We start from the raw sequence: 24011 nt of genomic DNA on the forward strand, positions 1-24011 counted from the left end.
GTGTGCCAGTAGTATACACACCTCTTTCAGTTGTGACAACTGGAAATGTCTCTAGATATTGCTACATGTCCCCTGTAAGGCAAAAGTCCCCACTCTGAGGATCACTGCTTTAAGTAGAAAGGGTTATTGGCAAGTCTGCATCCTTTTTTTCCCCCAAGGGAAATGATCTTGGTGTTTTCCTTCTCCAGGCCTTTTTTTTTTTTTCCCTAGAAACTTGACTAATAAATATAGAATGGTTCCAGGTAATACTGTTTATTATAAACTGACCTCTGATTAGTGAGTACATATGGAGCAGGAAGACTGTGAGTGAACTATAAAAGCCTATGAAGAGACACAGACCTTTGTTTCCTAGTGTGAAGTATATCAGTTTTGTAAGTGAACATAAATACATCTCTTGAGAAGTCCTGGAACCTACACGCTCATTGACTGTTAAAATGTATTGCTGGTTCCTTTTGAGTATGTAGTTTCCTTAAACCAGGGTTATTTCTGTACTTACCTACATGATTTCTGTCCCTTAGAATGGTGGGTCCAGAAATGGCTCTTAGTGACCTATAAGATCCTTTTTAAAGATAGCATGTCTCATGCTAGCATGCTTTGTCTTTCTGTAGAACTAAGTGAATTTGGTGCCAAGCCATGGTCTGTTAGGTCCTGAGGGACTGTCAGTCTGAACCTAAGACCACTGCGAGTAAGCGAGTAAAAGAAAGAATATGTGAATTAACTGCTTTCTTAAGTATGCTTTCAACTAATCCTCCTGTTTTCTTGTTTTCTTTCTTTCTTTCTTTCTTTCTTTCTTTCTTTCTTTCTTTCTTTCTTTCTTTCTTTCTTTCTTTCTTTCTCCTTCCTTCCTCCCTCCCTCCCTCCCTCCCTCCCTCTCTCTCTCTCTCTCTCTCTTTCTTTCTCTTTCTTTCTTTCTTTCTTTCTTTCTTTCTTTCTTTCTTTCTTTCTTTCTTTCTTTCTTTCTTTCTTTCTTTCAAGATTTTATTTATTTATTCATGAGAGACACAGAGACAGAAAGAGAGAGGGGCAGAGAACACAGGCTGAGGGAGAAGCAGGCTCCATTCAGGGAGCCCAATGTGGGACTCGATCCCAGGACTCCAGGATCACGCCCTGGGCCGAAGGCAGGCGCTAAACCGTTAAGCCACCTGGGGATCCCCTGCTCCTGCTTTCTTTCCAACTATCACTTCTGTTGCTTCTGGAGGCATTTAAGGTTACATGATGTACATTGGGTACTCCTCTGCTTTTTCCAGTGCTGGCTTAACAATTCAGCTTTCCTTGGGCCTACTGAGCTGGTTACCTGACTTTAGCCATATCTAGCACAATCTCCTTTTTCTGCCTGCAGTCTCTTGACATTGGAGTGCCCCAAGGTACAGTCCTCAGACTACTTTTCTGGTCTATATCCACTCTTTTGTGAGTATAAATAATGACAGTTCCCACATAACTCTATTTCATATATCAAAGACATACCTTTTCCCCACACTTTAATCCCTCTAAAACAATGGTTCTCAACTGGGAGCTATTTTGCTCCCCACATTCTGCAGTGTCTGGAGACATTTTTTGTTTGTCACTGATAAAAGTGTGCTACTGACATCTAGTGGGTAGAGGCCGAGGGTGCTGCTAAAACCCTACAGTGCACAGGATGCCACAACAAAGAATTGTCTGACCCAAAGTTGTGCTGAAGTTGAAAGACGATGTTTTAGAAACAGGTGGCATCTGTCACTGTCAGGTGACAATTTTGGGTGAAGGTTTCTTTTGACAGTTCCTGATAATGTTCAAGAAAATACCAACGTGGGGATGCCTGGGTGGCTCAGTGGTTGAGTGTCTGCCTTCAGCTCAGGGGGTGATCCTGGAGTCTTGGGATCAAGTCCAGCATCGGGCTCCCCAAAGGGAGCCTGCTTCTCCCTCTGCCTTGTCTCTGCCCCTCTTTCTGTGTCTCTCATGAATAAAAAAAAAAAGAAAAAGAAAGAAAAGAACAGAACAGCATGAAGTCACCTTAGGTCGAAGAAATAGAGGTATCTTTTAGCAGTGCCTCTCTCCTGAAATACAGGCTCGTACATCCTATCTCTAATCAATATCTCTATTTGGATGTCTAATAGATAGCTCAGATTTAACTGGTCTAAAACTGAAGCCCAGGTCTTTTCTCCCAAACTAACTCCTCCAACAGTCTCCTCCATCTCAGGTAATGGCTCTTCCTTCCTTCCAGTGCATCAAACAAAATCCTTGGAGTCTTTGTCTACTTCTCTTTTTCTTTCCATTCCCATTCCAGTCTAGCAGCAAATTCTGTTGTCTTTACCTTCAGAATGTATCCAGAATTTGATCGTTTCTCACCACCCCCCCGCCACCAAGCTAACATCATCTTGATGTAAATTTTTGCAGCAGCCTCCTATCTGGTCTTCCTTTATTTACCTTCCCTTTAACAGTCTACCATCCATACTGAAGCCAGAGTGATCCTGTTAAAAGGTAAGTCAGAACTTGCCCCTTCTCTTTTCAAACCCATAGACTTTGTATCTTACTGTAAAACCAAAATCCATACAATCGTCTAGAGTCCTTACAGGATTTGCTTTTCCATTACCTCTGCCTCTGTTTTCCTTTCTTTCCTCCTTTCCAATCCATACTGCCTTCTGGTTCTTTGCCAGACATCTGAGCCCCAGTTAGAAAAATCAATTTGAGATTGCTACTGTTCCATCTTAGGGACATGGATAGTCAAAATGTCCATCTAAAGATGAAACAACACTGTAGCTTATCTTTTTGCCTTGTTGCTCTCTGAAAGCCAACCAGGGTTAGGCACAGTACAGTTTCATATCATGAAAAGTAGGTCTTTTTCCCCCACCTTTATCTTTGCTGACTTTTGGTGAAATACTGTGCTTTCAGGCATTTTACATATATTGTGTCATTGAAGCATCCTACTATCCCCTTGGTAGGGGCATATTCCAAAGAAGAAATTAAATAGGCCAAGTAACTGAGAAGTCTGTATTTGAATTATGAACCTACATTTGCCTCCCAGTTTTTATCAAAATCTTAAAAATAAAGTGAAGTTGATGGTTAAAAAATAATTATTTTTTTAAATTGTAAAGAATGTTTAAATATTTCCCATGGATAAGCATTAAAATGGATTATAGAATAATTTCAGTCAATACTCTTGAAATCCATTAGTAGTGCTCGTCTACAAAGTTTTTAAATTTTCAAAAAAAAAAGTTTTAAATTGGAATTCTGTGTGGTCATAATAAATTCTAGTAAGATCTCTTTGTATGTTACCTAATGTGAGATAAATGTTGAGGCTGATTTCCTGGCATTGTTATGATACTTTTATTCATGTTAAATGATAAAACAGTAGTTTTCAGTTAGCAGTTTGGAAATATAAATGGTAATTGCATTTATAAATTTTATATACAGGGATCCCTGGGTGGCGCAGCGGTTTAGTGCCTGCCTTTGGCCTGGGGCGCGATCCTGGAGGCCCGGGATCGAATCCCACGTCAGGCTCCCGGTGCATGGAGCCTGCTTCTCCCTCGGCCTGTGTCTCTGCCTCTCTCTCTCTCTCTCACTGTGTGCCTATCATAAATAAATAAAAATTTAAAAAATAAAAAATAAAAAATATATATATAAATTTTATATACAATAGGATTCAATGATAAAAGGTTAATGCTAACACATTCCTTTATTTTCTTATGAGATTTAAACTTTAATGATTCCTCTGAATTTGGAATTTTATACGTGAAAATGTACTTTTAAAATGAAAATGCTTTTAAAAGCTATTATTGTAGTTTATGCCAGATTCAAAAGGTTTTGTTGAATCTTACTAATACTTGATGATTGTACTATAAATATTATGATTGGAAAAAATTGCTTAGTATCTGAGCTACTGAAACTTTTGAATGTTATGATTGTTTTCCTCATATTTATAGGTTTTTTTTTTCCCTAAATGAAATCTTTCATGGATATACCTTTTTTTTTTTAATTTTTATTTATTTATGATAGTCACAGAGAGAGAGAGAGAGAGAGAGAGAGAGGCAGAGACATAGGCAGAGGGAGAAGCAGGCTCCATGCACCGGGAGCCCGATGTGGGATTCGATCCCGGGTCTCCAGGATCGCGCCCTGGGCCAAAGGCAGGCGCTAAACTGCTGTGCCACCCAGGGATCCTGATATACCATTTTAATTTATGATATGCCAACAGCATATCATAGGTTCAGTGTAATAAATTATTCCAGTTCCTTCATTTTTCAGGACTATTTCAAGAATTAATGTGTGCTGAAATTTTTAGATAGTGGAAAGAAAATAGCAATTGTGTTTATTGTAGCAATGGGGGTGAGGAAGCTCCACTGGCATTTATGTCCTAAATTATTCTTAGTAAACAGCCTTTTGGTCTGAAGTATTAACTCAATGGGAGCACAGGGCTTTCTCAACCTTAAGAGGCTTACATATCTAAAAAGATTAGGATTATTAATTGGCTTCTCAAATTATTGCAGCTACATTTCTCTTAAAATTCTAATGGTTCCGTTGCTACACTTTACTGAGATTTATTCACATGTACCCACTTGGTATATAATTCCAGATGTCCCCAGCGTGGTGAGGTTAATAAATAGCAGAAAGAACAGGTATCAGGTGAAAGAAGAGGTGAAGATTTGGTGAAAACCAGGGTGAAAGTCTAGTTCTTACTCATACTTTTCAAACATGCTACCCCAGTCAACATTGGCATATATGCTCTGATTCTTGTTTTGTGTATTACTTAGGAATCTATGTAATTTTTCATCTCTGAAGAAGTAAAAAAGCATCTTTATTTGATTTTAGGTCTGTCTTGGATTTCTTTTTAATGTTGTGTTATGGAGGGCTGGTAGAGGACCTTTTTTTGAATAAGAATAGAAATGTATTCATCTTTTAAATGAATAAGGACTATAAAATGTAGAAGAAATAATTTTAAAAGAATTCAGACATTTACTGGCTATATATAATGGCTAGTAAAAGGAGAGGAATAGAAGAGGGAGAAAAATAGAAAAATAATAGCCCCTACTCTATTGAGTACTTATTCTGTTGTTGGGCATTGTGCTTAACAACATACTGAATCTGCACAGTGCCTCATGGAATAGATATTATTACCTCCATTTTCACAATGGAAGAAACTGAAGCAAATTTAGTTCCCCAGGGATTTGAACCCAGATAGTCTGGTTGGTTGTAGAGTTCATACTGCAATACCATGCTGTTTCATCACAGCATTGAAAGAGAATCAGGACAAGGCTAGACTGGCCAGTGCTCTTAGATCCAGACCTAGAGACAGAACTGCAAGGGCAGAAAAAAAAGGGCAAAGAGATTTATCCAGTAACATCCCCATCTTGTGGTGTTTTAGTATATTCTGCATGTATTGTTTATATATATATATTAGATTTTATTTATTTATTCATGAGAGACACACACAGAGAGAGAGAGAGAGAGAGAGAGAGAGAGGGAGGCAGAGGGAGAAGCAGGCACCACACAAGGAGCCTGATGTGGGATTCGATCCTAGGTCTCCAGGATCAGGCCCTGGGCTGAAGGCAGCGCTAAACCATTGAGCCACCCGGCTGCCCGTATTGTTAAAATTTAACAACTCTAAACTGGTCCTAATTTAAATGAATTGAAGCTTAAATGAAATTCAGGTGAAGGTTGGTGGTTTCCCACTTTTGTAATAGTAATATTATTCACTTAATTCTTACGGCAACTTTTGGAGAAAATGCTGTTATCCCTCCATTTTACATGTGAGGGAAACGGGGTTAAATAGTAAGCCTAGAATCACATTGGCAGTAAATGGCTGAGCCTGAGGCTCAAACCCAATCACTCCAGCTCCAGGGTCCACATTTTATACCATCAGTGTTCATTTTTAATATTTATGAAAAAATGCAGACATGTCAGTAAAGGATGAATGTAAATCTGTTTTACTGAAACACTAATGTGTGTTCACAGACCTCCACGTCATTTTTCTAGTTGTAGTCTAAGGTATTAGTTATCAAAAGTTAAGTGTTTTATTTTGTTCTTTGGGATAAGGCCATTTCTTGATTATGGTTTGGCTTCTGTGTGAGATCAGTGCTTTTCTATACACCTGCCATCCCCTGCCCCCTGCACCAGCACAAGATTCTGGCTTGTAAGTAGTACTCCATTCTAACATGGTACAGATTCAATTCAAGAAAATGATGATCCGTAACTAACTTTGTGGAGATTTTTGGAGTTTTTGAGGGATTGTTGGAGAATTTGATAGCTTGATAGCAAACAAAATTCTTTGGAACTGAACATGTTTAGAGCAAAATTGATGTACAGAATTGACCTCCAGATTCATTTTTGAGGTAAAAATTAGATTTGGTGAGCTTTTTATAGAAAAGTATGTAAATATTTTGTGGTAATGGAACCTAATAGTGAAAAATTGTTTAATGTTTAAGCATCTGTAATCCCTTTCTAACTTTAATAATGTAACAACATTTAATCTTTGCACATGTACTATTTCTACTGTTTTTGTCACTTTGCCTACATCTATTCATTTTTGGTGAGGATGTGTTGAATTTTAATAACTAATGTTCCATCATACTGTTTCATAACATGGTATATTGGCATCATCTTTTTTGAACACTTCAGATTTATATACTTAAAAAATTAACCAATAAGTATTTAGAAATATGGGAACTTGCATGAGACTGAATTTACAGAGAAGAGATTTTAAACTTTTTGTTTTGAAATAGTATGAAACTTTCAAAAACTGAAGAATAGTACAAAGAACTCATTACTCAGATTCACTAATTTTTAGCATTTTGCAACATTTGCTTTATTGTTCTTTATATATATATGTGTGTGTGTATGTGTGTATTTTTTTTCCTGAACCATTTAGAGTTGGTTATATTTGTCATGCCCCTTTAGCCTTTAATACTTCAGTTTTTATTTCCCAAGAATGAGGATATTGACAATATAGATTTGATAGGCCTCCCATTGATATAGTGATTGACACAGTGCTATAGAATATATTTAAGAAGGTAATGTAGAGAAGGCAAAGCAAAATCAGTCTTGATCTGGGCAAGCTTATGGCTCTGGCATGAAGTCCAAGAAGAAATAGTTATTCACGGGATGCCTGGGTGGCTCAGCGGTTGAGCATCTGCCTTGTGTTCAGGGCGTGATTGCAGGTCCTGGGATTGAGTCCCAGATCAGGCTCCCTGCGTTGGAGCCTGCTTCTCCCTCTGCCTGTGTCTCCCTCTCTCTGTGTGTGTCTCTCATGATTAAATAAGTAAAATCTTAAAAAGAAATAGGTATTCACACATGCCATAAATATTTGCGCGCCTAGGCATTGCACTGGGCTGTAAGGGATAAAACTATGAACATAATACACAATGTCCTTATGAGGTTATAATTTATAGTGTGAGGAGAGGGTGTCAACACAGACAACCAATTTCAATTTCAGTATAATATGATGAGTGCTATGATAGGAAAGACAGAAAACCTCAATTAAAGGTCATTGGTGACTTTGAGAATGAATTACAGAATGCAAAAAAAAAAAAAAAGAATTACAGAATGCATTACAACTCGAAGGATGCAGACTTGGAGATGAAAGATAGATACTAAATTGTGGAAATTTGACGGATAAGTGGAGGGTGGTACACTGTAGCTGAATTCAGGAAATTTGGCAGTGAAAAGGAGAAAACACTAGCTTAACAAGAAGTGTGTGCCCAGAAGTATTGAGTATTTTTCTGTCCTTCCCATTCCCAATAGACTGGACTAGTTGAGTATCAGATTGAGAATGGGAGGGAATGAGTGGGATCTAGGACATGCTTAACTTTAGAGGGGAATACATAACTTACTCATATAGAAATTGAAAGAAGGATGAGGATGGGGTGTTGTAGTTACAGGATACATTTTAGTGATGAAAATCCTTTTGATGGACATCATGTTCTTAGTAATGGGAAGTGAGGTCATATGAAGAGGTAGGAGGGTGAAACTAGAAGCTTGACCAACTTGGAAACTATTTAGAATGAGCTTATAAGGAATGACTTAGGGAGTGAGGGGAGAAGAGTAATAATAGTACTGACAAACAGCAGTCAGGGCCCAGTTGAAGCAGGAATTGGTATTGGAATTGTTTTTCTCCCATAGATTTCTGCTGTCAAGAAGTAGTGAGGTTAACTTAAGGGTAGGTTAGAGTTAGGATCATCTGGTTCTTTTTTATTTTTGCATAATATAATGAAAGATGCATGCAACTTTTCATTACTGTTTTGTTTCAACGATTCATTTCAGTGATCTTTTTCTCTTCCTGCATGATAGTGAGACTGGCCCTTTTCCACCTCCTTTACCTATCATTTTCTTCCTTCCTGCATTTTCACAGCATGCTATTTCTCTGAGATGTTCCAGCAAGCAGGCCAAGCATCATATTGACTTCACAGAAGAACAGGCTGAGCTGACACCTGTAAGTTCTGTAAACATGTCCATGGGACTACTTAAATAGCAGTGAAGAAGAATGCATTCTTTAGAACTCCTGATGATGAAACCTGGTCATATACCTGTTTTTTTTTTTTTTTCTAACAAAAATTAAACCAGTTTAAAAAATAAATGAGCAGAAGACAAATGAGCAACTATATGATACAGTACGATTGAATATTAATACTTATGGTAAGATTATGTAGGTGGTAGCATACCTGATGTATCAAAATCTAAAACCACATGCTTTCTTTTCTATTCTGAAGCTAAGGGCTTTTGTAAATTTCTTAGGATACCAACAAATTTAGCTATTCTTCAGAATGGAGTTATCAAGTAGAATAACTCTTCTGTTCTCATGCTTCACTGAAAACCTAATTTCTTCCTTCAAAAATGTATCCTCTGGTCAGTGGTTGACAAATCTGGATTCTTCGGAGCTGTGCTGTTGCTTATAGTAAGCCCTAACCACATATGGCTATTGAGGACTTGAAATGTGGTTAATCCAAATTGAGATGTGCTATAAAGATAAAATGTAGAATGAATTTCAAAGACCGTAATTAAAAATATAAATATATCATTAATACTTTTTTATTGATTATTTCGTGAAATTATACTGTTTGGGATATTTTCAGGTAAACAAAAGATACTAATGTTTATTTTGGTGTTTTCTTTTTAATATGGTTAGTAGAAAATTTTATATTTGTGGCTTGTGTTATATTCAGTTGGACAGTGCTGCTTCAGAATAATCTGTAAAGCATAAAAAACCCCGAGGTCCTGACCCCCACCCAGCTGAATCTGATTCCCTCTGATCCTCCTTCCCTTCCTTTGCCTGGTAATAACCCAGTAACCCAGTGAATGGGTCATATCCGGTATGTGAAAAACACTTTTCTTACCTCACCTTCAGCCCCTCCCTTACACTCTCAAGCATCAGCCATGTTTACTTTAACACTTGCATTGTCATCTGCTTGTTTAGTTCCTAATCCTTTCAGTCCTGGTACCCCCATTTTATAACATAATTTAAATCACTAGTTTTGTCCCAAATGAAATTCATAGATAGTCTAACCTACCTACATATTTTTTAAAAATGAATTTAATGCTCTAATACCCATGATGAAGGAGAATAATCAAAAAGTAATTTAAATATAATGTATTTCAGTTTTTAAATGTTTGGCCACCACTGCAGTAAAAGACACAATGACATAATCATATACCCACTTATAAGACAAGTGAAAAGATCAGAAGTCATATTTTACAGGAAAGAGAAAGCAGAAATGTGGTGGAAATAAAACATATTGTGACAAATACTGGCAGACAAAACATATCTGTATATGGTAATAGAAAAAGAAAATAGCTTTAACTGAAGTAGGTATAATGTGCTGAGACAATTTATAGAAATTTGAAAAAGAAAATGGTGAAATATGAAATTTTACAAATGAGTCATATAATTGTTTTTTTTGTGTGGTTTTTTTTTTTTTTTTAGATTTTATTTTTTTGAGAGAAAGCGAGAGCATGGTGGGGGGAGGCAAGGAAGGAAGGGTCAGAGGGAGAAGCAGACTCCCCTCTGAGTAGGGAGCCTGAGATCATGACTGACCCAAAGGCAGCCACTTAAACCGACTGAGCCACCCAGGTGCCCAAGTCTTATGTATAATTGTAATAAAACCATTCCCTAACTTATAATTTTGGATGAGGCAGTGATAAAATGACTTTGATATTTATTTTTACAGAATAGATTTCTCATTGTGCTGTAACTATTTTATATAAGACATAATAATGTGCATTATTTTTAAGTAGTCTTTATTAATGAAACTCAAATTCTTGCATTTCATGTCTTTTCATTAATTTAATAGTATTTATTAATTCTGTGAAAAGGAATTCCAAATGTCTCCTGTCATTTACTTGCATGTAACAGAATGCACATTGCTACTGCCAGTTTTGGTATTGGCAGCTCTTCAAGCTGGTTTTCCATTGGTGAAATGATTTTCCAACATAATGAATAACTTGGTAAATTCCGGACAAAAGAAATTGTAGGCTTCTCTCAATTTGTTTTATAGGGTAATGGCATTCTCAGAAGAGTCATTGAATATTAAAATCATACAGAGGGCACCTGGGTGGCTTGAGCATCTGCCTCTGGCTCAGGTCATGATCCCAGGATCCTAGGATCAAGTCCCACATCGAGCTCCCTATGGGGAGCCTGCTTCTCCCTCTGCCTATGTCTCCCCCTCTCTCTGTGTATCTCTCATGAATAAAAAAAAAAAAAAATCTTAAAAAAAATAAAATAAAATCATACAGAAATACATTGTATTTAAGGTACATCATACATGTAAAATGGAGTTAGAGTCTAAGCCCAGATTGTTATGAACAGCATTTCCCATTTATGTGATTTTTCATATGAAGACAATAAAAGTTCATGTGTGATGTGGGACTTTTGCTGCTTCTTATACATCTTCCAGGACTCTAAGCTTTTTCAGAAATACTTTCCCTGAGCCCCTGATTCTGTCTTAAGTACTGTACCTCCTACTTGCTTCTATACCACTTGACACATTGTATTATAGATGTCAGTTAATCTCCCTGTTAGACTCTAAACTTTGTGAGAGTAAGAAATGCCTATCCTGGTCACCTTTACATCCCCAGTACCTTGCATGGTTCCAGGCTCAAAGTTGAAACCTAATAAATAATTGAAAAAATAAAGTGGAAAATGGAAGAGAGAAAGAAAATAAGCTAATAAACCAGTGAAGTGGATTAAAAATAAGCCACAAACTTCATGTTGTTAGTAGTGAGTGAAAGAAAATGCAAGAAGGCCCTATTTAAATGAAGTGATATGCATTTTTATTATCAGCATCATGTACCAAGACAGAAGGCTGATTTAAGGACATGCCCAAAGCAATGTCCTTTGCTTTTTCTCAGTCCTCCAACTGCATACCACTCTTCTTACTCCTCTTGTATCTTTCTCCAGTAACAAATTATCCCAACGCCTTGGCCCCCTTTCTGAGGAATTCTAGAGCAACATATGACTGGCACCATTAGGGGACAATAGATAAAGTAAGGTATTTATTGAAGGAAGTAGTTTGCTTCTAATGTTTTCTAAGTTTTCATTTTTCTGCTGCAAATACCTATAGTTTAGATAGAGGAAACATGCAGACCTGGCTTCCCTCCCTGCTAATGAGTAAGCAGTGAATAGCTCTACCTGACCCACACAAGTTATCGTCGCATCCAGCTATTATTTGTGGTCTTTATTTTTTTTTTTAGATGTTGATTATTTTTGATACACTAGCGATAGTAATTTAATGATTATCTTCCTTTTATTTTAGGCTTTCAATATTTTTAAATGGATAACTTCTACTTCTGAGTCTTTAAACAAATACAGTTAGATATCATTGTTTCTTACTGATCAGATCACAGATTTTTTTTTTTTTCAGTGATTTGAATGAAGTGTTGAGGTGAATTGAGTTTGAGGATGAATTGAGTAAATCTTGTAAGATTTTTAAGTTTAAACTTGAAATCTCTGGTATTACATATACCAAAAAGTTTGTTTTCATGGCATGAAGCAGATTTATTTTTTTTTAATTTGTAATATAATTATCTGAATTTAGGTATTCTACTTATTTGGGGGGATCTTTTTCGGAGAAACTAATCTTTGCGTAAGATAAAGGAAATAGGAGTAGGTTTTTTAGAAATTATATTCTATGTATTTTACCTAAATGTGTAAGGAGTTTCTTTCCAAAGGACTTTTTCTCAGGAACAACTTTAGGGTGGGGGGAGCAGGGAAGGAAAGAGAGTCCCAAACAGACTCAACACTGGGCACAGAGCCCCTTTGCAAGGCTTGATCCCACGACCCTGAGATTAGGACCCCAGCCAAAACCAAGAATGGGACACTCAACCAACTGTAGCACTCATAAGCACCCTGCCAATATATTGTTTTAAATGATGATTAGTAATTACATAGCATTAAAAAAATAAGTGCTAATTCAGAATTACTTAGGGATAAGCAAGTCTGAATTACATTTATATGGAAACAGCTATAATTTATATGAGTATAAATACAATTGCATAAACTTACCTTGAACATGTTACTAAAAAGTTATTAAGAGGGAAAAGGGTAGTTAGAGCCTTGATTATTCACAAATCATTTTCATGAAAATACATTAATTGCTTGAATTTAATCAATTTTTAAAGGAACCAATTTCTTAAACGTTCTGTTCATGTCCTTTGTTTGCTATGTAAGTCCTTTACCATGTAATACAGTCTTACTGGTATTCTGATATAATGAGTGAATTAATAAGATTTTACTGAAAACAAGTGATATCCATTAGGCAAAATATTTATGGACCTTTTTTTCTCAGTGTGGCTATCATTGAATTGATCAGATACTTGCAGAGTTTTTTAAAAAGTTTTTAAAAGTCTTATTCTGTTTTCACAAGAATATACTAGTCCTAAAGCTATATAGGTCTTTATAGCCTTTAACAAAGGGAAGGAATATGTTTAGTCATTGGTCTTCAACACCTGTTTATCTGTACTGTGCGCACAGCATTCACAAACATTGCCCTAGAAGACAGGCTGGCTCTGTGATCTGTGCAGTGCATGATCCATTTTCACAGAGTGAAGGACTGGCAGGAGCCAGCTAGGGCATGCCTACTGGTATAGATGGTGTCTGCCTTCCCATCTTTTTTTTTTTTTTTTTAAGTTTTCTTGTGGACACATTTCACTGTAGGAAAAAGACATGAGATTAATGATAGAGAATCGTTCTTTGTCTACTTTATATTTTAAACACATAAAACCTCCACTGACTTCTGTTGCCTTTTTTGTTTTTCTCTCTCTTTTTCTGCACAAGCACTCCTATCTGGACAGGGAAACCTCCCTTCTTCTGAGAAACATTGCAGGAAAACCTTCTCATTTGCTGACCAAGGTGATACTTCTTCTTTCCACCTGCATGTAAATATTTAACTGTCTTTCAGGTAGAATATAATTTCTGGTTTTGATTGTGCTCTCAGATGTCTCAGATTGTGCTTTCTTATTTCAGCATCTTTGTTGTTAATAGTTTTTTTTCTCTCTTAACTGAAGGTAATTGTTTACTGATCTTAATGACTTAAGATACAATGACTTAATATTCTACTCTCAATAACAGAAAATACTGTAAATGCCTGACCATCTTCCCAAGTATGTTACACTTTTTCTAGTTTAACATTTTACTTCATTTTAAAGTCTGAAAACATTGCTTTAGCTTTAACTTTTATTAGTAGTGGTTATCCATGCTGTTTCTTCAGCAAATTTTGTTTTCTAGTTCTTGTTTATATTACAGACATCTTGCTAATTAAAACATTTATTTATATAAACAATCTTATTTTACATTAGCTTAATCAAATTGTAAAAGAAGGCTGCAATTTTAATTTCTCATTTCTCCTCAGAATGGTTTGAATTGGTCCAACTGGATTTTCATTGGGCTAATATTTTACATCAATTTAAAATCCTTATGTATTGTCACTGTTAACTAAGAAATAACAGAATAGGGAAGCTGAATAGATTTTTGACCAATTTTCAAGTCATGTTTTTATTTCATTATCTATTGTCACTGTTAACTAAGAAAGAATAGGGAAGCTGAATAGATTTTGACCTCAAGTCATGTTTTTAGTTCATTATCTTATTTAAATAATGTTAAATTCAAGAATATCAGATGTCATTATAGTTTCTTGTGAATATGATGGTGATTATGGGTAAGTTATTGTGTCTGAGGTTTTTTTAAAAAGTTATTACTTAACCTTATAAACTTGTAGAAGAGGGTAATAAGGCTATAATTAAAATCTCCCTGAGAAGTAGCTCAAAGAGAAGACCCAAGAGACATTGAAACCCTTTCTCTTGCCTGAGTTTCTCTTTAAAGTAGACCTAGGAATAGAGTAGTGCTTAAGATCAGGGAAATGTAGAAGTCTAGGTGGGTAATAGCCGTATTATACTTTATAAAAATAGCAGAGTTCTTTCCCTCAGCTTGTCCTCAGTTTACTCTCTCTTTCCCTGGAATCCACACTCCTAACTTCAAAAAGGATCTCTGTTCTAGATCAGATCTCTTTACCTAAGAGTAACATATGTCCAGGTTGCTGTCAGGTATTTCTTGGAAGATAACCAGCATTTTACCAGCACCTCCAGTCCCACAGATCTTTAACTTCCATACCCATACTCACCCTGGGGCCTTACAATTCATATCCTTCTTGTGACATTGCTGTTTCTGCTCAGAATGCTGTTACTCTCCTGGTTACCCAGATGTGAGCACTCTACCACCCATGGTGCCGTTCTTCTCAGTTATTATCTTAAAGCTCCAGTGAAGAATCTGCAGGATTAAGTTCACCCATCCATTTAGTTCCCATTGCCACTGCCCTAAAATAGGCTCTTAATCTGTTATCAAAGCTACCACACTTGTCTCTTCATTCTTGCCTCTCCTTCCTCTGGTCCATTTTGTACACTGCTCTCAGATGTAACAGCTTACCATTTCCATTGTTTGTTTATTGAACAAATATTTGTTGAGTCAAATACTATCCTGGAGCTAGGACATACTTTGTATAAAATGGATATATCCCCCTACCCTCAGGGCTCACAGTCTACTTAGGAAGGTAGATAAAAAATATTAATGGGCAAGTATAAACAAATTCTAAATCATGTTAAATGCCATGGAGGAAGCAAAGTAAAGCATTAGAGCAATACTAGAGAGAATATTGGGGGTACATTTCCTTTAGATGGCAAGATCAGAAAAAGGCCCTTCTAAGGGGGCAACATTTAACCTAAAGATTGAAGGATGAAAAGCCAGCTTGAAGGTGAAGTTTAGTGCTCCATGTAGATAGGCCCAGGGAGAAGAGTTTAGCAGGTTTGAAAAGCTGAAGAGAAGCTATGTTGCAGGAGCCACAGTAGTTGAATGAAGATAGGAGCGAATGTCTTGAGTTTGGAGAAGGAGGCAGGAACCAGATTATCAAGGCATGCTAAGGAGTTTGTATTTTTTTCTAAATGCAGTGGCAAATCATTAAAGAGAATAACTTCATCCATTTAGCAGATGTTTACTGAATACTACCATGTTCACAACCCTGGAGATCCTGCAGTGAATAAATACAGAGTTCCTACCACAGGGAGAGCTATTCTTTGCAAGTTATGGATAAATGCAGTCAGTAACTTCTCATCTCCCTGTACCCAAGAAAGAGACAGTGATACCAACTACAGCATCAGAGCCATCTCTGCTTGGATCAGCTCTTCTCCCATGACCCAAGTGTTGGAATTGCTGGTGTTTGTAACCAACATCTGGCTCCAGCTACCTCCTACATACTACTCTGCTTACATACAAGAAATTTGAGAAGGACTGTGATTCAGTAGCAAAAATGTAAACATTTAGGTTGGAATGGGGTGTGGAGTCAAGGAGGTAGCAGAAATTCCTAACTTGAGCTGCAGGAGCCTTTCAATGTCGGTGTCCTCAATCCAGGAGCACTTGGCTGTTTTGAAACTAAAATGGGTTTACACGTTTTGTGTGCCACCTGTGTGGCAGTCTGGCTCCCCTGACCCAAAAAAGCATAGTGCCTCATATACACTTGACCAAACTAGGATATTGTAACACCTAGTAGTTAGGACACAGTAGAATGAGCATAGTAGCACTGTGTTTAGGCCAAGGCAGCAGCCAAAAGAGTGTTTTGGGTTTTTTTTCCATCATAAATTTAGTTGTCACTAAACCACTATTAATGAAATAACTAACCCACATACAGCTCTGAGCTGGGAACCTCTGCAAAAACAATACCAAACAGTTTCTTCTAGGAATGGCATTAGTACCGTAAATGGGTGCCACGGGCAAAGGACATATTGTTGATCTGTTGCCCTTAAATTTCTGGGAACTATTCTGAATGTCTTCCCTGGCTCTTTATCTAACAGTGCGTTTTTTTCACTCTTTACTCCTCTACCCTGCTTTATTTTTTAAGATGGGACTTATCCCAGACTGACTTACCACACATCTATTTCTTTATGGTCTTGTCTCTTATTAAATGTAAGCTCCTCGAAAGCAGGTACCCTATACCCTATACCCCATATACCCTGCCCTTAGTCCCAAGCTTACATAGTCTCCCCAAACATCTGTCACAGAATGGTCCTTTAGTGACCTTCAAGGACTGTTGTACTGTTGACCACCATTTTCTGTGCTTCAGAAAAGTTATAAAAGTGCTATTATATTACTGTAAGTCTTTCATTGTTGACAAACAGTTTTTATTTACTGTTATCCCTTAAGTTTGCGCTATAACCCTTATGAACAAAAGGAACTGTGACACAGTGGAGAGAGCACGTGATAAGTCATTTGGTAACTGCCTGTATGATCTTAGAAAGATTAGTCTTTCTGGGCCTTAGTTATTAATCAGTACAGTGTATGTAATAATGATATTGGCCTTGCATTATTGAGAATTAAATGAGATACCGTGTGTAACACACCTCAAAGTGTGTGGCAAGTTTTAGGTTCATTTGATGTTAGTTTTCTTCTCCGTGAGATGCTATCAATGTCATGATTTCTTCAGGAAAGTGAAGTAGTTGTTACTATTATTATTTTGGCCGTAAGTAATTTTATAGGGTAGAGCATTTCATGGACAGTGAACTATTTACCACTCCAGGTTTTCTTTGAACGTTTTTAAATTTATATAAATTTAAACAAATTTGTTGTAAAATGTGAAAGAACCTAAATCTCAAAGAAACTGCTACTTTTTAGCCCATTAATTTTAACTGGATTTGTTTTGAACTTACAAAGCCTTAATTTCTTAGTTGAAGGAATTCACTAGCCATCTCTTAGCAACTGTCACTCTTTGAGTATTCTAATTTTTACACTCCTGAGAATGCTTTAACACTTTGTAACCACAGCATTGGCTTTCATTTAATCATAAGATCTTCACTGAGTTTTTGTTCTTTATGTAAATTTGAGGAGGCTTGGCATTTGACGGTTATTGATAGCCGCACAGGAGTTTTTCAGGTAGAAAATGGGTTGTCTTTTGCTCTTTTAAAAGACAGGGTAGAAGAGAAAGTTGGTATATGTGTGAGATATCTTTTAGTTATGTTGAGGATGGCTGTGGGACAAACAACATGAAGAAAGGGACAGTCAAAAGATAGGGGGACAGAAGGCTTAAGACCTGAGGTTGTCTGCATTAGCAAAAAGAAGAGAACAAGAAATGAATAAAGCTTTGTTCTTTGTACTGAAGTTGGGTTGCAGACATTGAATATAGACTTGCATTGCCTTTATAAATAAACTACCGGATGTCTTCTTACTATATAGTCTAAACACATCAGCAAAGACTTATTGATCTTTCCTGTACTGTGCACTTTATGAGCTTAAAACAGTTTCTTCCTCTCCTAAGTTGTAATGATGAAAAGTAAAGCTATGGGTATATCTACCATGGTAATGTAGGTAAAAGTTAAACTTTCTGAGGAAGAGGTTATCCATAGGAAACATAAAATACTATGAATCTTGCAATTTGATATATTTTTATTTTCAGTTTTGCTCCAGTGATGATATTCAGCCTCTTAAAGTAAGAGGCATCTTGATCAGTTGTTTCTTCAGAAAGCTTCTAGCAAGGATCATCCTTGTTAATAAACTGGAGGAGAACAAAGCTGCCTAGGTTGAAATTAGGCACATAGCTCTTAAATTTGAATTTGATACAGTTTTAAAATAGAGCAATTTATGTAGTTATTAAAGAGTAGTATTTTGAGCAATGGAAGTACTAAGTTTGGATGTTAAGATAGCCTTAAAGTTAGATGCTTTACATAAAGATGGTTTTTTAATTGATGGCTAGGAAATCTATTTGTTTAATATATGTTAAATGGTTGCTCTGAATCTCGTTTCTTCCAGTGTGTCAACATTTTCCTGTTAGCCTGTGAACAGAAACTTAATCTTAGAATTGAATGACTTTTTGTATCAGTCCTTTAAAAGATAGTACTGGTTGTATTCTTTTGTATTTGGCAAATAGTATTATACTAAAATAGGAGTATGAAAATACTATTTTTATATTTATAATGAATATTAGAATGTAATATTTAAATTTGTATGTTCCTTTCTAAAATAAGCTTTTTTTTTAAAGAGTGGATTTAGATTCACAGTGAAATTGAGGGAAAGGTACAAAGATTTTCCATATACTACCTGCCCCTACACATGTATAGCCTCCCTATAGTCAGTATCCCCCACCAGAGTGGTACATTTGGTACAACTGATGAGCTTTGGTTGACACATCATTATCACCCAGAATCCACAGTTTACATTAGGGTTCCCTCTTGGTGTTGTACATTCCATGGATTTGAACGAATGTGTAATGACATGTATCTACCATTGTAGTATCATACAGAATAGCTTTACTCCTACAAAAGTGCTATGTTCCATCTATTCATTCCTCTCTCTCCCCAACCCCAGGCAATCACTAATCTTTTTACTGTCTCCATAGTTCTGCCTTTTTCAGAATGTCATACAGTATGCAGCCTTTTAGATTGGCTTCGTTCACTTAGTAATATGCATTTAAGTTTCCTCAGTGTCTTCATGGCCTGATCATTTCTTTTTAGCACTGAGTAATATTGTCTAGATGTAGCACATTTTATCCATTCACCTACTTGGAAACAGGTTGTTTCCAAGTGTTAGCAATTATAGATAATACTGCTAGAAGCATTTGTGTGCAGATTTTTGGGTGGAGGTAAGTTTTTACTCATTTAGGTAGATATTAAGGAGCATGATTACTGAATCATATTGTAAGAGAATGTTTAGATTTATAAGAAACCAACAAACTATTTTCCAAAGTGGCTGTACCATTTTCCATTCCCACCAGCAATGTATATGAGTTCTTTTTGATCCATTACTTCATCAGCATTTGATGTTTTCAGTGTTTAGGTTTTGGGCCATTTTAATAGATTGTATAACCTGGTATCTTGTTTTAATTTGGTGTTCCCTAAAGACATATGATATTGAGTATCTTTTCATGGGCTTATTTGCTGTCTCTGTATCTTCTTTGGTAAATTCTCTGTTCATGTCTTTTACCCATTTTTTTAATTGGAATGCTCATTTTCATGAGTTTTATGTATTTTATTTCATTTTATTTTGAGTTTTATGTATTTTAGATAAATAGTCCTTTATCAGATGTCTGATAAATTGCAAATATGTGCCTGATAAATTGCAAATATTTCCTCCTAGTCTGTGTCTTGTCTTATTCTCTTGAATATTCTTTTTGCCTTCAAAATGTTTTTTTGGCTTTTGGGACAATTTTTTTAACTTCTGCTGAATAATTATAATGTTACAAAAAAAAATTAGCCTTTCAGAAGTTCGTGTTTATATTCCAAATACACAAAACACTGATTTTACATATCAATCTTTACTCATCAGACTTTGAGATTTAAGTTTGCTTTAAAGAGACATGAAGTAAAACTTGCAGATATGCTTTGGTAAATTTTTCTTCTCTGTAGTAGGCATTCATACTAATACATAAGCTATGGCAAATGAGCCATGAGAAACAGAAGATAATTATCCCATTGGAAAAAAAAATCATAAAACTCCTGCTTTCCTCTTTCTTTTCCAAAAAAAAACCAAAAAAAACTCCAAAACAAAAAACCTGTTAAATAACTGGTTTCATAAAACCACTGGGAAATGCTAATATTCAAAATTCATTTCTAGAGTAGTGCTAGATTCATCAGAAACACAGGGTTTGGTAATTTAACTAATGATTTGTTTCTCTAAGAAACAGAATTCTAGTAACTGGGAGTTTTAATGAGAGTAGTGTAGTTTCCTTATTGTATAGCATGCATTTAAAAAAAAAAAATCTTTAAAATAATTAGGCAACGCCTAATTAGGGACGCCTGGGTGGCTTAGCGGTTGAGCAAGTCTGCCTTTGGCTCAGGGCATGATCCCAGGGCCGGGAATCAAGTCCCACATTGGGCTCCCTGCGAGGAGCCTGCTTCTCCCTCTGCCTATGTCTCTGCCTCTGTGTGTGTGTGTGTGTCTCATGAATAAATAAATAGAATCTTCTACGTCTTCTAAAAAAATAAAATAATCAGGTAACATATTTTACAATTATTTATTTGCATAAAAGGGGATACAGTTATTTAATCTTTTAATCAAATGAATATATCTATAATTGTCTATGAATCAAGTCTTCTTTTACCCCCTCCATTGTTAAAATAAAGTTCTTTGTTCTCAGTTTAATTGGGTTTACAGATAGTATTTCCACACCTTGGTTATTATGTCATTTCACTGGCTCCTTTCATTGAAAAGGATCCGATTTCTAGCAAACAAGCCTACTGTCTTCTCTTAACTACTGTTTCCTCTGTTGTACAGAGTAGCAACTACTAAGCTTGAAATGGGGGAAGATTTAGTATGAAATGGAAAGAGAACAGTTCAGAAACAAGAAAGCCAGCAGAATTTAGGAGAACAGGGACCAAATCTATTAAATGAATTGAAGTTTCATTTTTGTTTTTGGCTCAGGAAGCTTTAGCTATTTTGTGAAGAATAACACATGGTTTGTGGTTTTTAATCATAATCCAGAGCAGATAAAGTTGGCTAATATAACTAGGTCCTTCTTTTGTTTTAAGTCTTCTATTGAATATAGGAATATATAAGATGGCAGTGTATATTTTTTTTAGATATTTTCCAGAGTAACCAAAAACTTAGAGTTAGAAAGTAATCCTTCATAAGCAAAGATTTACTTACATGAGTTTTTCTCAACTGGAGGTTAAGGCTACAGTGTACAATGGCCTACTGCTGGAAAATACAAGTAAGTACTGGTATTATAGCACTATACGTTATTTTAGGAAAAAATAAATAGAGTAAGTATAGTTATAATTTTTGATAGTGTTACTACTATTTATAATCTAAATTTTACAAAGAAGTTACTAGAAATTAAATATTTGGAAAGTTCTATTTAGCATTTTAAAAATTTCATCAGTGAATTAATAGGAATAACTATGAGTTTACTGACATGAGACATTGGTTGTATTGTGTGCTTTTCAAAGCATAATGAAACCTAAAGTATAATGCAACTTCCATTTGCATTGATAAATTGATGAGAACATACCTATATTTTTTACTAAGGACTTTTATGTGGTTGCAAAGAAATAAATTGATATTGTTTTTTGCTGTTTTATGGTGATATGATACATTTTCAGTGTAACTGAACAAAACATTAGTATGCAAAAAATTACCCATACTTTGGAGGCAGGCATAAGTTCAGAGTTGAGGCATTGTGCAGGTGCGGCAAACTGTCAGGCCATCACATAAACCGTTACACATTCCCTGTTTCTCCTACCTGGAGCCTGAAATTCTTTTGCTTCGGATTGACAGAATCAAACTCACTAATTTGCTGTATCACAGATTTCTTTTTCTCTAGAAGATGGAATCTGGTCTTCTTGATAAGAGTTCCTGAAGCCTGCATCTTAAAAATGTTCCTTTGTACTATGTCTGTTCTCACTTTTTGAACAGGTTATTTTTAAATGTGCTCTATATAAGTATGTGAAGTTATATTCTTACTGAAATCCAATGGTGGCAACATCCTTAAGATAAAAAAAGACTTTTCAAAAATTCTCATTATTTTAGCATTCGTTTATCTCCAGTGCTTTGTGTTCACAGGAAGAACAGGCAGCAAAATTGAAAGCTGAGAAGATCAGAGTTGCCCTGGAGAAAATTAAAGAGGCACAAGTGAAAAAGGTGCTATTTGGGCTTCTTCCTCGTTTGGGATTTTTTGTAATCAGTTTTTTAAATCAGATTTATAAAGAAGTGCCTTGTTTATATAACATACCTTCAAGATACAGAGAGAAGGGTATTCTTGATATATTTGTCACATTTTTTTTGGTAGATAAAATGTATTAGAAAGAACTGCTTTAAATTCTCCTAAAATAGTAAAACAAAATAGTCTTACTATAATCTTACCTGTTATTATCATTTAAAAAATGCTTTAAATTTGTTTAGGTTATTTGATACCTAGTTTTAGAGTATCTTTCTTGCATAATAAAGTCATTATTTGTGTTTTAATTTATATTTACCTAAGAATGTTACTCAAAACATTACTTGATATTGGGAGAAATTACTAGAATGCCTATTTTTTGGCTTGTATTTAATTTCCTTTTTACCTATTGTAGTTGGTGATTAGAGTCCACATGTCTGACGATAGTTCTAAAACAATGATGGTGGATGAGAGGCAGACAGTGAGACAAGTGCTGGATAACCTAATGGACAAATCCCACTGCGGTTATAGTTTAGACTGGTCGCTGGTAGAAACCATCTCTGAATTACAAATGGGTTAGTAATCTAATTGCTTTATTTACTTTTTAGTTACTATGCAATGCTAACAGGTTTCATGTTAACTAAAGCACTTTGAGTCATCTTTTTCCCCCCTATGTATATGGAGCCTTAGCTTTTTACATTATCTTTTTTCCCCCTCCAAGTATTTGAGATTTCTCTGAATACAAGATCATTTCCAGTTCACTTCAGATCTTCTTATGGCTAAACTAGTTTTTTTTTTTTTTTTAAGTAATAAAATGCTTTTTCCTTCAAATAACTGCATAGACACATTTACTAAGACCATTCTATTTATTTGCTTTTGTTTTGAATTCCCTATACCAGCATTTGACTTTTAGGGAAAACATAAAGCCTATCTTTTTTATTTTTAGCTAGATGTACTAAATCTTAGTTTCCTATGATTTATAGTTAAGTGTGGTGTTTTCTAATTTTAAAAATCCCTCATTTTTAATGCCATCATTGATTCTTTAAAAAGTTTCTAATATTAGTTGTGTGATTTTAGCAACCTGGCAATTGTTATTTTTAACAATTGTTATTTTATACCTAATAAAATAAGGTATATTTGAATCAGTAATCAATTTCAACTTTGTATTTTATTTTAAAAAGTATTTGCATTGGTCTTACTACCTGTATATTTAAATATTTCACAGCAGTTTCCAGAGAAATAAAAATTTAATTATTAACCTTTTTGTCTCAGAATTGCACATACATAGCCCCCAAACTAAACTATAAGTTATTAGTTTATTAGCATGTATAAAATGTATTATTATATTTTTATAATATTATTATATTATTATAATATTATTATAATACTCATAACTCTTCTTAGAGAATTACAAAGGTTTGAGTTCATACATGTGGCATGATGGTACACAGAACACGTTTAGATGATAATGTTTTTAGTATGTCCATGTCTATAGGTTAATGACCCACATATATAATATTATATTTTTCTATTACCTTTTATATAGTTGGCTATGGTCTTTTTTTTTTAAGATTTTATTTATTTATCTGAGAGAGTGGGTGCATGCACATACCCGAGCACTAGCTGGGGTAGGGGCAGAGGGAGAAGCAGATTCCCTGTTGAGCAGGGAGTTGGAGGAGGGGCTTGATCCCAGGAGTGTATCATGATGTGAGCCAAAGGCAGATGCTTAACTGACTGAGCCACCCAGACACCCTTGGTTTTTTGTTTTTTTCAAAGGTAGATAGGAAAAGACTGAAGGCTGAGAAAGATCTAACAGAAGACCTAGATTTTAGTCCTAATTCTTCCATGTAACAGCTATGTGACTTTGCTGAAGTCACTTAACACCATTGGGCATGTTTCCTTATTTGAAAATAGAGGGAAGACCAG

At 35.5% G+C, this 24011-nt stretch overlaps 1 protein-coding gene across 8 annotated transcripts in view; it reads left to right on the forward strand.

Annotated features, from left to right (window-relative positions):
• RAPH1 (Ras association (RalGDS/AF-6) and pleckstrin homology domains 1) overlaps window positions 1-24011 on the forward strand; it is a 95529-nt gene that overhangs the window by 43785 nt on the left and 27733 nt on the right. For 5 of the 8 annotated variants that reach the window (XM_077885144.1, XM_077885143.1, XM_077885145.1 and 2 more), the window contains exons 5-8: window positions 8318-8398; window positions 13235-13309; window positions 21992-22069; window positions 22501-22660. In XM_077885144.1, coding sequence (XP_077741270.1) covers window positions 8318-8398; window positions 13235-13309; window positions 21992-22069; window positions 22501-22660 — 394 coding nt within the window. The remainder of the gene's footprint in view (window positions 1-8317; window positions 8399-13234; window positions 13310-21991; window positions 22070-22500; window positions 22661-24011) is intronic. The other 3 variants (XM_077885146.1, XM_077885147.1, XM_077885148.1) reach the window with 3 other exon arrangements.

This window comes from Canis aureus, chromosome 36, assembly GCF_053574225.1.
Source record: "Canis aureus isolate CA01 chromosome 36, VMU_Caureus_v.1.0, whole genome shotgun sequence".
NCBI classification, from domain to species: Eukaryota; Metazoa; Chordata; class Mammalia; order Carnivora; family Canidae; genus Canis; species Canis aureus.